Source organism: Acipenser ruthenus, chromosome 8, assembly GCF_902713425.1.
Source record: "Acipenser ruthenus chromosome 8, fAciRut3.2 maternal haplotype, whole genome shotgun sequence".
Classification (NCBI taxonomy): Eukaryota; Metazoa; Chordata; class Actinopteri; order Acipenseriformes; family Acipenseridae; genus Acipenser; species Acipenser ruthenus.
In genome coordinates, this window is record NC_081196.1 from 17,731,305 (window position 1) to 17,747,728 (window position 16,424).

General features: G+C 37.5%; 1 protein-coding gene across 1 annotated transcript in view; it reads right to left on the reverse strand.

Moving 5' to 3' along the window:
• Nucleotides 1-304: 304 nt before the first annotated feature.
• LOC117407452 (nectin-3-like) overlaps nucleotides 305-16,424 on the reverse strand; it is a 128,367-nt gene continuing 112,247 nt past the window's right edge. The window contains exons 7-8 of the mRNA XM_034012500.3: nucleotides 4,719-4,803; nucleotides 305-2,024 (exon numbers count right to left, since the gene is read on the reverse strand). Of these exons, the coding sequence (XP_033868391.3) occupies nucleotides 1,884-2,024; nucleotides 4,719-4,803 (226 nt within the window). The 3' untranslated portion in view covers nucleotides 305-1,883. The remainder of the gene's footprint in view (nucleotides 2,025-4,718; nucleotides 4,804-16,424) is intronic.

The following is a 16,424-nucleotide window of genomic DNA, read 5'->3' on the forward strand; positions in this document are numbered from 1 at the left end:
TTGGATGTGCATCAAGGAAGATTATGGATGTCTTTGTGCAATGGAGAGTTGCTACTTTCCAAAACATCAACTGACATAAATTATAACTGTTCAAGCCCACACTCTTATGTAATACAGTCAGCACTCACATATCCGACCCTATAACATTTTGACTTCAGTGACGGTTAAAAGAGTGTGATGCATATTTGATTATTTCATTTTGGCCCATTCCAACCCTTGTCCATTTTTTCAGGGAACACAAAAAAGATACAATGTCAAAAATACATAGCTGAAAGGACTGTGTTTTAAAATAAATAGGCTTCCATTTAGATTTACTGTAGTTGGTTTTATTGGTACAGTACTATATTTTTAACAGAAGAAATATTTTCATACAGAATGATATGATTCTGAAAATATCACTTGCCAAAAGAAATAACCGTGGACTGTACATACTTTTAAATCTGGTACGTAAAACGTGAAAGGAAATGCAATTTAGCAAAAGATTAAAAAAAAAAAATAACACCAGTTTCCAGAATTAAAATAGTATCCAGTCAGTATTCGAATTGCAGAATATAGTGCTCGATAAGGCCTTAATGTCACAGTTCACTTGCAAATGAAAATACACAAAAGCAACTAAAGAGCACAGATTTTTAAAAAATGCATCACAGTATCTAAAACTGTTCAATGATTAACTTTTACATTACCGTAGCTTGTCTCAAACACGGGCTATGACAGTTAAACAAGTACTCTGTAACACTGAAGAGATGGGCTTTGTATCAGAAAACTGGTGACAGAATAGGAAATCGCGTGTGACTGGTACGTGCATTAATTTGTTAGATGTATATAATGGGGATTGATTTTATTCTTAATAAAAAGGTTGGTAAAAAGTGACTGACATGTATCTGGGTAACGGATATCCGAGTGCTGACTGTATTCCTAACAGTAAGGATCACACATTTTGAAAATAAACAACACTTTAAAGGTTGCAATGTCCAACCTGATTTTTATTTAAGAACATTGTAGCTTTGGTTATGGGACCTAGTAATAACCCATATGAATCTACATGTGCAGCATAATATCAAAATACTGGAGGGTTAAACAGCAAGTAGCAGAGTTCTGAAAAAATATAGCGTCACACGTCCCCTCGTACAACTGATTAAATAACATAACTGTCATTTTCCTTTTCATTGTTAACATGCTGAGAACCTTTTGCACTTTTACGTTAAAGCCTGTTTCAAAGCTCTTTTCAAAATGTCCGCTGTAGTGCACTGGGGTTTGAGATCTGTCCTCTAAATCACTGCAGGAAGAGCGATAACAAAACAAAACAAAAAAATAACCCAACAAGTGCTCTGGCTTTTCTATTTCCATACCACATCCTGGATCATTATTGCTGTGTTACCTGCTTGACAATGTGAGCAATAATCCTTACACTATCAGTGCACTACAGCGGACATTTTGAAAAAAGTTCTGAAACAGACTTTAGTTGTCAGGATGTTAACAATGAATAAGAAAAATGACAGGTATGTCATTTAAACAGTTGTAGCAGCACGTGGGGACGTATAACCCTGCTACTTACTCTTTAAGCTTCTTAAACATAAACAAGATTTCTAAAGTCTGTAAAGGCTATTTACTCAAATGTAGTCCAAATTATTACTACAAATATCCATGTTGACAAATGTGGAAATATAAAACTATTTACAACTGCAATGCTACTTACAAAATTGCAGGCAATTTTAAAATGAATCTACAGAAGAATATTGTGATGTTGCTGTTATACACTGATGCAACTACCGTAACATCACTAACATTTTTAAATCTTTATCGAGTAGCATGTATCAAATCAAGCCAATCCTCACTGTTGCCTTTCATACTCAACATGTCATACAAACTTGTATTTTAAATATTTATACATAGTGTTCTCTGTGATTGATGTATATTCGTTCAGGGCCCTTGTTCTGGCATATCCATTCGTGGCATGACAGTTGCTCATGAACATGGCGCCTCTGTTCTTCATGAAATGTGTAACGATGGTCAGTTGCTCTTAACTGGAATATTAAAAAACAGTATTAGAAATGTATTACTGCTGATCAAAAGATCCACTTTATCTTGAACAATGCGGATTTGATTGAGGCAAATCTGAAATCTAATAGACTTTTCAATACAGCTTTAAATACTACATCTAGATGTAGTATTTAATAATTTAAAAGTATTATTATTATTATTATTATTATTAATAATAATAATAATAATAATAATAATAATAATAATAATAATAATAATAATAATAATAATAATATACATTTAAATGTTATGGCAATACCATTCAACTTCTACAATAAAACCACTAAGCATGTGCAACAACAAGCCCCTGGCTTCTTTAAAAACAAATTCCTACTTTCTTTGTCTTTTATCAGTGACATTGCAGTAGGTGAGACTGTTATATGAGAGAGAGAGAGAGAGAGAGAGAGAGAGAGAGAGAGAGAGAGAGAGAGAGAGAGGAACTAACAGGCTTTACCTTCTTTAGATAGTAGGGACGATTTCCTGGGTTCAGTAGTTAAACTTACACTCAGAAGTGTTTCTACATCCAGAAGCTTTCATACCACTATTATAAAATGACACACTTGTTTCACTGATTCATGTGTGGAAATGTAAGACTGAACCAAAGCATTGACTTGGTCAGAGATTATTAAAAATGTCAGCCAGGAATTAATTCTGCAAACTTTTGTGCATAAGTCTACTTTATTGTCATTTTCTGTGGTGAATATAATTATAAATCAATGCAACTTATCAATGCAAACAAAAGCACATTTATTACAGAAATATATTCATTCTATCTATCTATCTATCTTTCTATCTATCTATCACATACTGTATATATATATATATATATATATATATATATATATATATATATATATATATACAGTATCTAAATTGGAAAGTGCAAAAAGGTGGTGTGAAATAAACACAAGTTTACCTTTAAGAAGAAATGTAGGAATAAAAATAACATTCACAGTTTACAAATGTTTTAAGCATCAGACAAATTGTGAATTTTCCAGTTTTATCAATACATTTTACATGAATAAATAAATAAAATAATGTGCTACTCTATATGCACAATGTCATGCAACATTAACACAGATAAGTGTGTGTGTGTGTGCATGTGGAAATGAATGACACTAAATTATTATGATGTTCTCACATAGACCCCTTTTTGTAATGCATTTTAAAAGTTGTGGTTAATTTGATAACATGGATGAGCAAGCATTCATAAGCGGCAGTTTATTGTGGTTTTCACTTATCTGTCGCATGCCACGGCTATTTCACAGCGGTCTGTGCATTCTTAAAAGCACTATGTGACTCCTGCTGGTTATCTTTCCTGTTGTCAGTTTATGTCTTGTTAAAAGGTGCCCTCACCAAGTCGTTTATAAATGAAAACCCTCTTTGTGTGTTTCATTCCTCCCTTTCATTCATACTGCCTTGCTAATGCAGTACTCATCTCAGAACCTTATCTTTGTTTTAACCTGAGAGCCCAGCAAATGCAGTGACCATCCACGTCACCTACCAACAGAAAGTGTGCTCGGATTGTTCTTCATAACAGGACTGGCTTTTTAGCCACATATGGCTCATTTAGCTCCACTATATGGCTCTTTTGAAGTACCCCATTTATGCTTTTTAATGAGTTTTGAAGAACAATCTGCAGCCTTAAGTAGAAGCAAGTCCAGTCAAAATGTAGCATTCTGAGGCAACATGTTTAATGAGCAGGAAACTACTGCTTTACCTGGGTGGAGTTGCTGCTTTTTAGTCAGCTTTATGTAGAGCTCTATAAAGAACTCCCTGATGTTTATTCTAGCTCTGTTAGTCAAAAAGGCTGCATAGATCTGCATACAGCTCTGTGTCTTTAGTTTCTAATGAGTGGAGACCTTGTAGAATATTTCTATTAATGTCTGTTACCAGTTCATCTGAAATTAATAGTTGTTTTAGAGTTTCACATGCATTATTTTGAATGGGTTAGCAATACCCTGGGTGAAGATTAATAATAAAAAATATTCCAATGATGCTACATTGCCTTGATGTATTGTCCAGTAGAAGAATCCTCACTATCAGAATATGAAACTATATTGATAGGCATATGGCATCCTTTGACAAATGGTGTAGTTTTAAGCCCTAAGAGACAGTATTACTAAATCGATATGGGTAGAGAGTGCTACTTCCCCAACATGGTACAATCTTCAAAAGCCTTACACTGCCACATAATTGGGGAACAATATAGGCAAATCCAGAGCATGTACATTAATCCCTTACTCTTTCAAATAAAAGTGTGAAAGATACATTCATGTCATGCATATATAATTACAGTTTCAAATTTGGAAACAAAGAAAGGGTCAAGTTTGAATACAGGAGACCCGTTGGACCAGGCCCATTAAGCCAATTAATATATTTGGATGTGCTGCTGCTGGAAAACACCCAAGGCTAAGTATATTTTGAGAATCTATTTCTTATTGGATGTTTTACAGCCACCTTAGGTCCTAGAAACAGAAAATATGGATTAACCCTAGAGGGAAGTTTACCTCAGGCCTGGCTATGCAGCAACAAATAAGAAATAATGTGGCTGTTTTCTCTTCAAAAAGTAGAAAACTGTCTCACAGCATCCCCTACATTTTGTAATATGCACAGGTTAAAAACAAATACTTCCGTGTATGTAATTACTAATGCGACTGTTTTTAAGATATATTTACCTGGGCAGTGTTGACTGTTAGTGGTGTAGATACAGCTCTGTCAACATTAGCTGGAGGTGGCTTGTTCATTGGTGGAAGATCAATTCTGTATCAAAGAAACACAATAGAATGCTGAATTCATGTTCCTTCAATTTCTGAGTTCATACAGTTGACCGTCTGTTATGGCCGAAGAGCTGTTGGGGAGGCAAGAGGAATGCAAAACAAAAGGTTGTCAGTGTTAGTTTTCCATTTAAAATAAGATGTGCTGTAATGTCTGTAAATTGTGAGTTTTGATTGATTTAAAATATAACAGGTATGTAATATGCATGATGTAACCTGGAAATTTGAAATAGAGTATGACAAATATAACAATAGGCTCTGTTTGTTGGAATGGGCTAAATTTTCTATATTTTAATTATAAGCTGTTTGTATAATATGTATGTGGGTTTTTGTTTTGGAATAAGAATTTGTATAATGTGTGTGTATGCTGTCTTGTACAGCCTTCTTAAGGTGTGGTTATGTGTGCTGAAAGAATGTGTTCACATTTGGGGGAAGGTAAACTGGATTTCTAACTCAGAGAAACCAGTAAATAACATATAGGGGGACAGGCTGTGTGGAATGTGAGTCACAGACCACTGAGGCTGAGGCTGCCATGTGCATTACCACTCGGAACCCCATTAACAAGTAGCTAGAGTTCAAAACATTGAAGGAAAAACTCACCTCTATGCCTGTGTTGTAAGGGTCGACTGAGAAGCCGCCCTTAACACTAGTTCCAAAACGAGGGTTTTTGAGGATCCACGTCATTCAGTCTGTAGAACCTAGTAAAAGTATGGTGGAGTAGCCCACACCACTCCATTGCAAATGTCCTTGACAGATGCACCCTGGTGTAAAGCCCATGAAGTTGCCATGCCCCTGGTAGAATGGGCAGGGAGCTTTTCTGGAGGGAGCAAGTTAGGCAGTCCTGACTGTATCTGCTATCCATTTCACCACATAGCAGACAAAAATAGTTTGAACTGCCTCCAACTTTTTGTCCTGTCAACATAATACGCTCGGGCCCGCACTGGACAGAGTGTATAAAGCTACCGCTCTCTGTCAGGCTGGAAAGGAGGTGGATGGAAAGCCTACAATTCAACAGACTGGTTGACATGAAATGCCGAGACTGTCTTTGGCAAAAAAGCAGGATTGGTAACCTTTGTCCTGGCTTCTGCAAAAATGAAGCAGGCTTTTGCAATTGAGAATGCCTGCATCTCACTCACCCGCTTTGCAGAGGTGATTGCAAGCAAGAAAGACGCTTTGAGCGACACAAATTTCAGCTCAGCTGAATACAAGGGCTCAAATGGAGGCTTCATGAGCGCATCAAGCACCACATTAAGCCTCCAGCAAGGAAGGCAGGCCAAAGCCGCCAAGCTCCTTTCAATTGCCCCGCCAGGAAGTGAGCTCCTGGGGAGGCCGAGTCAATTTTGACATGGCAAGCTGAAATAGTAGAAATGCCATCGAACAAGTTGTGGGGTCGAACCCCCGAGGCAGGCACCACGTAACCACTGAAAGACTCCCCACTTGTACCCGTACTGGGAACGCGTGGACGCTGCTTTGGTATTTTGCAGGGTGTCAATAAACCTATTTGATAGACCCAGATGGCTCAATGCAGCCATTCAGGGGCCAGACCCAGAGCTGCAGGCTTGATGGGACGGGATGCCATAAGGTCCCCCAAGGGGACAGGCGGGGCAGGTGGCGCCGAACATTCATGCAGGAACTCTGCAAGCACTGTTCCTGGGTCCGCCGATCACTTGAACAGCGGTCCTTCTTCTTCCTCGGAGGAGGAAGACCGTGAAGACGGCTTCCTGCGTGGGCTACTTTCCCGGGTGTGTCGTCCGCTCACCCTTGGCACAGAGCCATGGGGGGAAGACACAGACACCTCTTAACAGAGGGTGATGAGGAAGAGCCTGTGCAGGAGTGAGGGACGCAGAGCACTCTGTAGAGCTGTGGGAGAGGCGTTTCTCCAGCGTGCACTTGGAGAAACGAGCACATAACTCGCAGAAACTGCGGTTCACCATACTGGTGAAAAGTTTGGATACAAATAGCAAGATTGACCATACCCAGTGCCAGAGAGAAAAGAGCTGCTGCTGTATGCCACTTTACAAGTAAAAAATAACAAGTATAAATGCAGTACACAAATCTGACTGTTTCCGGCCTTTTGAGATTTTGCCGATAATAATCAATCTCTGAAAGCTTTTCTTTCAGAGATTGATGAAAGAGATCTCTTGGCACTAGCCATGACGACAGAACAGGTGCCCAACACGGGTAGATCTAAATCACAGCCGCTTATATCAGACATTGTATATATTTGGGTGGGCGGGACAGAGTGTGACTTGCCGCTGCACCATTTTTCCGGTCTCCCTATTTCGATCTGGCCATACGGTTGAGATTATGTTACATGTACAAAATACTTTAAAATAAACGTAATACCATTTAAGCTTTCTGCAGACCCGTTTGGTAGTTTAACTACTTTTAAACTTGTAGGTTTCAGTATTTATGGTTTATTATGCAATTTTTTAACGAATAGAACATTTATGGAAGGGTTCTTCTAGAGAGAGTGGTTTGACTATATGTAATAAATGGCAAAAATACTTATCACAAATTTGATAGTAGTACTTAATATCCAAGGAGTACACAGCAGCAGAGTACATATTAAAGGATGCGTTTTGATAGTAAATCGCTTGTTTGGGTCCTGGTTCCATGGCTCAGATACGTTATATACTGGGTGTATGTTATATCTAGGCTTGCTACTTTTTTTAGGATCTATATCTAGGTATAGCTTCGCTGTGACCAAACGTTATTTCAATTAGAATGTTGGTAACCATGGTTTTGTTGCATGTCGAATAAAGGGTTTCTCTAAATGAGACGTATCTCAATGGCATAATTTTTTTTAAAGCATAAAGGTCGATTTCACCCATTTGAAAAATAAAGATTGAAAAAAACCTGGTAAATTCTTTCAAAAATAAACGTCGATATTAATCGTCGATTTGGCAAAAAAAAAAAAAAAAAAAAAATCGAATAGTAGCAAGCCTACTTATATCCCAGGTACTTTTTAGGTGAGTTCCACTGTGTGTGTGTGTCTATATATATATATATATACAGTGCCTTGCGAAAGTATTCGGCCCCCTTGAACTTTGCGACCTTTTGCCACATTTCAGGCTTCAAACATAAAGATATGAAACTGTAATTTTTTGTGAAGAATCAACAACAAGTGGGACACAATCATGAAGTGGAACGAAATTTATTGGATATTTCAAACTTTTTTAACAAATAAAAAACTGAAAAATTGGGCGTGCAAAATTATTCAGCCCCCTTAAGTTAATACTTTGTAGCGCCACCTTTTGCTGCGATTACAGCTGTAAGTCGCTTGGGGTATGTCTCTATCAGTTTTGCACATCGAGAGACTGAAATTTTTGCCCATTCCTCCTTGCAAAACAGCTCGAGCTCAGTGAGGTTGGATGGAGAGCATTTGTGAACAGCAGTTTTCAGTTCTTTCCACAGATTTTTGGATATTTCAAACTTTTTTAACAAATAAAAAACTGGAAAATTGGGCGTGCAAAATTATTCAGCCCCTTTACTTTCAGTGCAGCAAACTCTCTCCAGAAGTTCAGTGAGGATCTCTGAATGATCCAATGTTGACCTAAATGACTAATGATGATAAATAGAATCCACCTGTGTGTAATCAAGTCTCTGTATAAATGCACCTGCACTGTGATAGTCTCAGAGGTCCGTTTAAAGCGCAGAGAGCCGGATTTGGATACAAAAAGATTTCCCAAGCTTTAAACATCCCAAGGAGCACTGTGCAAGCGATAATATTGAAATGGAAGGAGTATCAGACCACTGCAAATCTACCAAGACCTGTCCGTCCCTCTAAACTTTCAGCTCATACAAGGAGAAGACTGATCAGAGATGCAGCTAAGAGGCCCATGATCACTCTGGATGAACTGCAGAGATCTTCAGCTGAGGTGGGAGACTCTGTCCATAGGACAACAATCAGTCGTATACTGCACAAATCTGGCCTTTATGGAAGAGTGGCAAGAAGAAAGCCATTTCTTAAAGATATCCATAAAAAGTGTCGTTTACAGTTTGCCACAAGCCACCTGGGAGACACACCAAACATGTGGAAGAAGGTGCTCTGGTCAGATGAAACCAAAATCGAAGTTTTTGGCAACAATGCAAAACGTTATGTAACGTTAAGCAACACAGCTCATCACCCTGAACACACCATCCCCACTGTCAAACATGGTGGTGGCAGCATCATGGTTTGGGCCTGCTTTTCTTCAGCAGGGACAGGGAAGATGGTTAAAATTGATGGGAAGATGGATGGAGCCAAATACAGGACCATTCTGGAAGAAAACCTGATGGAGTCTGCAAAAGACCTGAGACTGGGACGGAGATTTGTCTTCCAACAAGACAATGATCCAAAACATAAAGCAAAATCTACAATGGAATGGTTCACAAATAAACATATCCAGGTGTTAGAATGGCCAAGTCAAAGTCCAGACCTGAATCCAATCGAGAATCTGTGGAAAGAACTGAAAACTGCTGTTCACAAATGCTCTCCATCCAACCTCACTGAGCTCGAGCTGTTTTGCAAGGAGGAATGGGCAAAAATTTCAGTCTCTCGATGTGCAAAACTGATAGAGACATACCCCAAGCGACTTACAGCTGTAATCGCAGCAAAAGGTGGCGCTACAAAGTATTAACTTAAGGGGGCTGAATAATTTTGCACGCCCAATTTTTCAGTTTTTTATTTGTTAAAAAAGTTTGAAATATCCAATAAATTTCGTTCCACTTCATGATTGTGTCCCACTTGTTGTTGATTCTTCACAAAAAATTACAGTTTCATATCTTTATGTTTGAAGCCTGAAATGTGGCAAAAGGTCGCAAAGTTCAAGGGGGCCGAATACTTTCGCAAGGCACTGTATATATATAATTTGAAAGACCACATTTTGCTACTCATAATGACAAGAATCACAGGTTAAGCAAGTCGTTGCTTGGGATTAATATATGACAAGTTGAATTCCTGCAAGGTGAGTTAGTGATTAAATTCAGTTTGGGGTTGAAATCATTTATTGTATCCCAGGAAATGCCTCCACATATGGGTGTTCCATTTTGGTGGAGCTTTCATTGCTGTTGTGACACGCGGTGACTATCGCCACTATTTTCTTTATTTTGATTTGCACTGTGTTGTGATATGTAAAGACCATGAATGTATTTATTTCACTTATTATTTATATTTGATCACGATGTGTGTTTTGATTTTACACTTATTTATTATGTGTTCATTTATTGTGTGTATTTGTTTTTTTCACATTAGAATGTTTATGATTTAACTGCACGTTTTGTATTGCTGAGCTCTCTTCCTACACTGACAGCGCCCTTAACAAACCGCATTACTGACAACGCACCGAGGTAACCAATAGGTACAAGCATAGACCCGCCCCCGGGACAGCTGACACTATAAAACTGGGACATTTACAAATGAAAAAAGAGAGAAAAAAGAGAAGGAAAGAAGACAAGAGAAACTAAACGAAAGGAAGAAACAGGACCAGAGAACGAGAGAAGCAGATGCAAACGACCCTGAATAAGAAAGGCGACACACAACTTCAGCAGTGCTATCCAGGCTATAGAGAATCGGTTTCACCAAGGCGAAATACCACACGCACTGGGTTGTAGACTGGATTGCTTTGCTTTTAAGTATTTCAAACTGCCTATTGGGTAAAATAATAAAATACTACTGAATAGTAATTCACTATCTCTGGGCTCATTTGTGTGTGATCTGACTTACGTAAAAATGTCATATACTGGGTAATATTATATTTACCTAAAGGGTTCCTGGGACTCCTTGTTTTTAAGTGGCGTAGTCTGGCAGTTATTTACTTACTTTTATTTAATTATAACCCCCACCTGCCTGACACCCGTGACAGTCATTCAAGCTCTGCCTGCACTATCCAAACTTTGGTTTCTAGTCGCATATCACTGGCACCAGAAAATAAAGTAACACTGTATTAATATTTCCTGTTCATTTCTTTTGAAACTTGAGAGCTGATTCTACAAAGTGGTTGGAATCGTATAACCTGAGTAAAAAATAGATCAAAGTACCATATTTAGATGCCTTTGAAGCTTTGTAGGTACACGCCATAGGCGATTCTTCAAAAACTGTGAAATCAAACGTTTATGACTTTCAAAAAGGTCAAATTCTCCCATTCTCTTAACTATGAGAAACACCAGCCATACTCCTGTCAAGAGAGCACAGGGCACCCATAGGAAGCTAGAAGCCTGATATGACCTGACTTGTCTGCACGGTATTCAAATTGCTAAGGAGGGATACATGACTATTCTTTACTGGTAATTTCCTCTTTACCCTTGGGGGTAATGTTGTAATGTCCCAATGCATATATTCTATTTCTATACAGCAGTCCCTCACTAAATCGGACATGTCTGGAAACAGACAGGTTATCTGGAATAACCAGGTTTCCGGTTATAGTGCTCAGTTGATTTTCAATGTATAAATCATTTTGCTGAAATAACATGAAAGTGTTCTCTGTACACATTACATAAAAATATAAATCTGTACAGTAGGCATACACAGTATACAGTACAGCAGTAAGGTCAAATTAATACGTAGAACACTTTTTTTTTTACTTTAGCCTATTGGCTACCAGTAACACAAAATAAATCATGCTGCTGTATTCTCTGTACACATTACTGTGCAATGCAGAAATAATACAATATTACTTGAAATTGAAACTAAATGATTTTAGCACATTTTCGTTCTTACCGTAGCCTACTTAGTACACCATTAACACAAACTAGATCATGGTTCCACATTAGCATGTTATGATACTATACAGCATGTTACATATACTGCAACACTTTACAGAAATCCGTAATTTAAAATGTATAATTTTACACTATATACGTATAGCTGCAAGTAAAACACACAGCCTAACTGGTACTGAGTCAAACTTTCTTTTCTTTGCAAAAAGCAATTAAAGACTTCAAATTCAGAATTGTAATTATTGTAGTGTTTCGCACCACTGGAGTCCATCACTATTTCTCAAAGCTTTTTGCCCTTTTCCAACCTTTTGATCGCAGTTCATTTAATCTATGTAGAATAGCCTATGAGTTTATATGCCCTATTTAACTCACAGTCTTAATTTTAGTGATTTAGCTACTTGTATCTGTACTTCCGTTTATTTCCGTCCTGTCTTTGGTGTCAGTAAAACAACTGTTTTTTTATTTTTTTATTTGAGTACATCTCTTTGGATCATTCAATTCACAGTGACCTAGCGCTACACTAAATGTATTATTATTTTGAGACATACGGAATAACAGTGTCAGTATTAGCGAGGGACTGCTGTATATAATAATATGCACCTGTATGTCTTCTTTTGTGTTTGAGGTCTTTTGTGAATAATAAAGTCATTGCATTGACTGTTGTCAATCATTACTGATCCGATATTCCATTGGGAAATTGCTTGATCGCCCTTCTACTGAGGTTGTTCAAACCGACCCCTTAGTGTTATATTGGAATTTGAATGTTTGATGCTATGGATGGTTTTAATAAACACATTTATAGGTTGCAATGGGAGCAAGCTGTGATCTTTTTTGTTTCCTGACATATTTTATTACTATTTTGAAAACACCAAGGACAATTTGCATAAAACTTTTCATCTGCTTTATAGTGCCTAGTAATTGCCATCTTACATCAGAAATACACTAGTGTGATATATGAAGACTGCTGGGGACCAATTTCCTTGTTCATATATTCATAAAAAATGTATGAATCAAATTTGAATTCTATCATGGATAGGCGATTTTGGAAGACATGTTTCCAGCAAAACCCTCACCATGACCTTGCCAAGCGACTACTGATGCATGTGAAGGACAGTCGTGATCTGAAAATCAATGACACTTAAACAAAGAAAAAAAATCTACTTTTGTGAACAATGTTAAGAAAAGTTGGTAATTAATGTATTCTCACAGATATAATTCAGTTTTCTTTTTATATTTTACGTATTACAGTAGGCTGCTACAAAAACACTTTTAACATTTTTGTTTTGCTTCTTTACATTAGAACTTGGAGGACACATACATAACCTTCTGCTGCTGCAGTAGCAAGATCATAACTGTTTAGTTAAGAGTTATAGAGGGGAAAGAAGGCTTCAATAATGGAGTAGGCTAGTCTGCCTGCAATTGCAACTACCTATGGGGAGGGGCAACACAATTCATTTTTGCAAACTTGGGTGAACTATGGAATAAAGTGGTAAATAAATTCATATTCAAATGGATACAACCCTTGAGCTAGGCAGCTAATTTTTAAGAGGCCTTGGCAAACCGCCACACAGGAGTTATATTTTACTACATATATCTAATTGTGAGCATCAGGCTCTTGAGATATCTGGAGATACATATCCGTCTAACTCACAGTTTTATATGTACATATCATCAACGTATGTCATGTTGCTCTGGTTTGGCCTGCCATGTTTACTGTTGCCACTATTTCAACTGCCAGTGTGTCATAAACTATTTCAGATGCCTATATTTGCAATATTTTGTTGTTTGACCTGTGACTTAATATGGCTGCCGTATTGTGGTCATGTGACTTTTTGGTTTCCATTAGATATCTACTTTCAGATACTGTCCTCATACTCACTGCACAACTGTATTCTCTGATTATGCATTTCAAGTTTGATTATGGGTATTGTTCAAGAAAAAAAGGAACTATTTTTGTTACAGTAATTTTATAAAGCTGCCACCTACACAATGTCAAGGTCTCATCTCGGGGGGCCATTTAAAGCACTGACAGTTATATAAAACTGCATGTGCAGGGCACTGACCACTGACCCAATATGGCTGCTATGTATAAAGACCATACACTTTGAGTTAATGCTTTCACATTTAGCCACAGTGTTTTAATCTTGAGTAGTATCAATGATACAGGTTTTCTGTTATCACATGCTTTTTTCACATAAATGTTTTACTTCATGTTTACAAACCATTGGACAGATGCCACTCCCCTTACATTATGCTCTTGGATATGCTTGTTTTTTGTTAAACACATCTCTAGTTATAAACATATCTAGTAACCTATTAATTAGCTTTCATTATATCTTAAAAAAGGAATAGTTTGAGGTTTTGGCAAAGCACTGATCCATCACGATAGCATTTGAATGAGCTGAAGAAAAAGCTAATTGAAAGAAGTAGTGCCTAATAGGGTAGCTTGAAATGCTGGTCGATTGAGTTTAACCACTGTCACTGATGAGGCAGCGGGATCGTTTCCAAAGTGAGGCACTGTTCCCCAAAGTATAGGAGCCATACACACGATAGGGGATACTTGCTGCCAAGAGTTTTATGATTCCCTGGGTATCGTGCACCACTTGCACATTAATGGTATGTAATTGGTTCCTGTTGAGGAAAGAGGTTCCATTACAGGTGGACAAAATGCCACAACATGTATATGTTACAGCACCAAAGACATCTGAGAAGTGTCCCACTTTATGGCATATTTGATATTGTCCATTTATGAAAAAAGGCCCATTGAAGCTGTTTGTTCTGTGTTTTATCCAAGAAGGAGTCTCTTTCATTGATCTAAGCTTGGTTTAACTAAAACTGTAAGAACAATTATATTGTAGTTGAACAAATACTAATACCTATAATATTTATATGTACCAGATTGTGAATGACATAACATTTGATTATCCTGTTTGACCTACCAGAATGTTCCTAAAGATGAGAGGAAAAATCTCAATGTTTGTATCCTGGCATTTTTGCAAATACTGTAAATAAACAAATAAAGCCCCACATATGACCCTGTTTCATTTAGGCAGCCAGCTGGTTTGAGTAGAGGGATCTACAGGATCAATGCACAATAGAGAATTGACATCAACCTTGACTACGGACTAATACAAATGTTGGCTTTAGAGATTACAATCGACCTCAGTTTTCTCATCTGAAGGAGCACAAGGAGGTTAAGTGACTTGCTCTGGGTCACACACAGTGAGTCTGGGATTGAACTGGTATCAAGCCCCTTTCTTTAACCACTGGACCACCAAGCCTCCTGTCCAGAATACAGATTTAAGTGTTAGTCATAAACCAGTGGAGGCTCCTTGGAGGAGGCGTGGGAGGCGTGTAGGACTCGACTCCAGGACTCAGACTCAAGTCGCATTTTACGTGACTCAGACTCGAACATTAGGGCTCCATGACTCCATAGAGATATAGAGATATTAACGATGAATCCTTTTTTATTTTCTATTACACAAGTAATATTACAGTTACAAGGAAACTGAGCACAATAAAAACCCACCCAACAAAACATTATCCAATCACTGGTTTGCCCTGTTGTCTTTGCAGCCAATCATAGTAACATATGAAATTTATAAAATACTGAATGTACTAAAGTATATTTAAGAATTATGGTATGACAGGAATTATGGTCTGCCTATGGCATCGTGCCGCATAATGGCCACAGCCGTTGTGATATTTCAGCATACAGTACCATAAATCGATTATAAAGCTGCAGTTATCATTGTTACTGACATACTAATTAGGCACTTCCACTCTTGATAATGATTTATATTGGTGTGTCCTTCCTGCTGTTTCAAAAAAGAATATTCAAGTGAGCGGTGCTGTGTGTGTGTGTGTGTGTGTGTGTGTGAGGTACTATATTTATTATTTTACAAACAGTAACAATAACTAACTGAAATATAGAACCTGCTCAAATATTTTACAAATACTTTAGCCTTTACTCAACTCCATTACACGGCAGAGCTAGAAATTATTAAGACAGTAAATGTACTTTATACCGTACTGTTTCTCTACACAGGTCCACAGTATGCTGACAGTTTGACTTCCTGGCGAACACAGAAATAGACGACCAACCTGCGATGCAACCTGTAGGTCTTTTTATGCTCAGGGCATGAAGGACCATATATGTTATAGTGTTTTTAGCATTTATTTTGTGAATGAGTGTAACAGGGCTGAAGCTGGGCGTGAACCAGCGACCCAGCACACGTCAAGCAAGTGTCTAAACCACAATGCAAAAGAGCAGGCCTTGTTTGCAATCGTGGTTTTAGAGCTTTTAACCTCATCTCACAACACTGCCCGTTACATAAACATGTTTTTCTAGAATATAGATTAATAAAGTACCAGGATTCATGGAGTATGGAAATATTGTTTCCTGCACTGTAAAATCATACGACACTGTGCAATAATTTTTTGTTTTGAGGCAGGTATTGATAATATTTTATTAATAAATGGTTTAAAATGTGTGGAAAATTTGAAGGAAAAAAAATAGAAACTGAACAATGTCACAGAATACCAAGTGACGTGAAAAAAATGAGGGTTTTCAAAAAGCAGACAAAGCCCCCTTTCTTTCACCAGACGAATACTGGGTTGCATTTCATAATATAGACAGTTTTATTTGGTTTGTTTTGGTATGTATTTGTGTTATAAATGATAAATAATGCTGGGTTTTCTTTGACTGAATGGACTTTAAATATATAAAATGTGCATTTATTAAAAACATGTGCAATCAAATTAATTAAATAGACAAATTAAAAGTAGGACATCTGTCTGTAACTGTTTCACCTTCATCTTTAAATGAGGGTCCTTGTGTTAAAAAATAACACATTAAATACAGACAAACAAAGTCAATGCTGGGGAGGGAAAACACTAAGCAGTAAC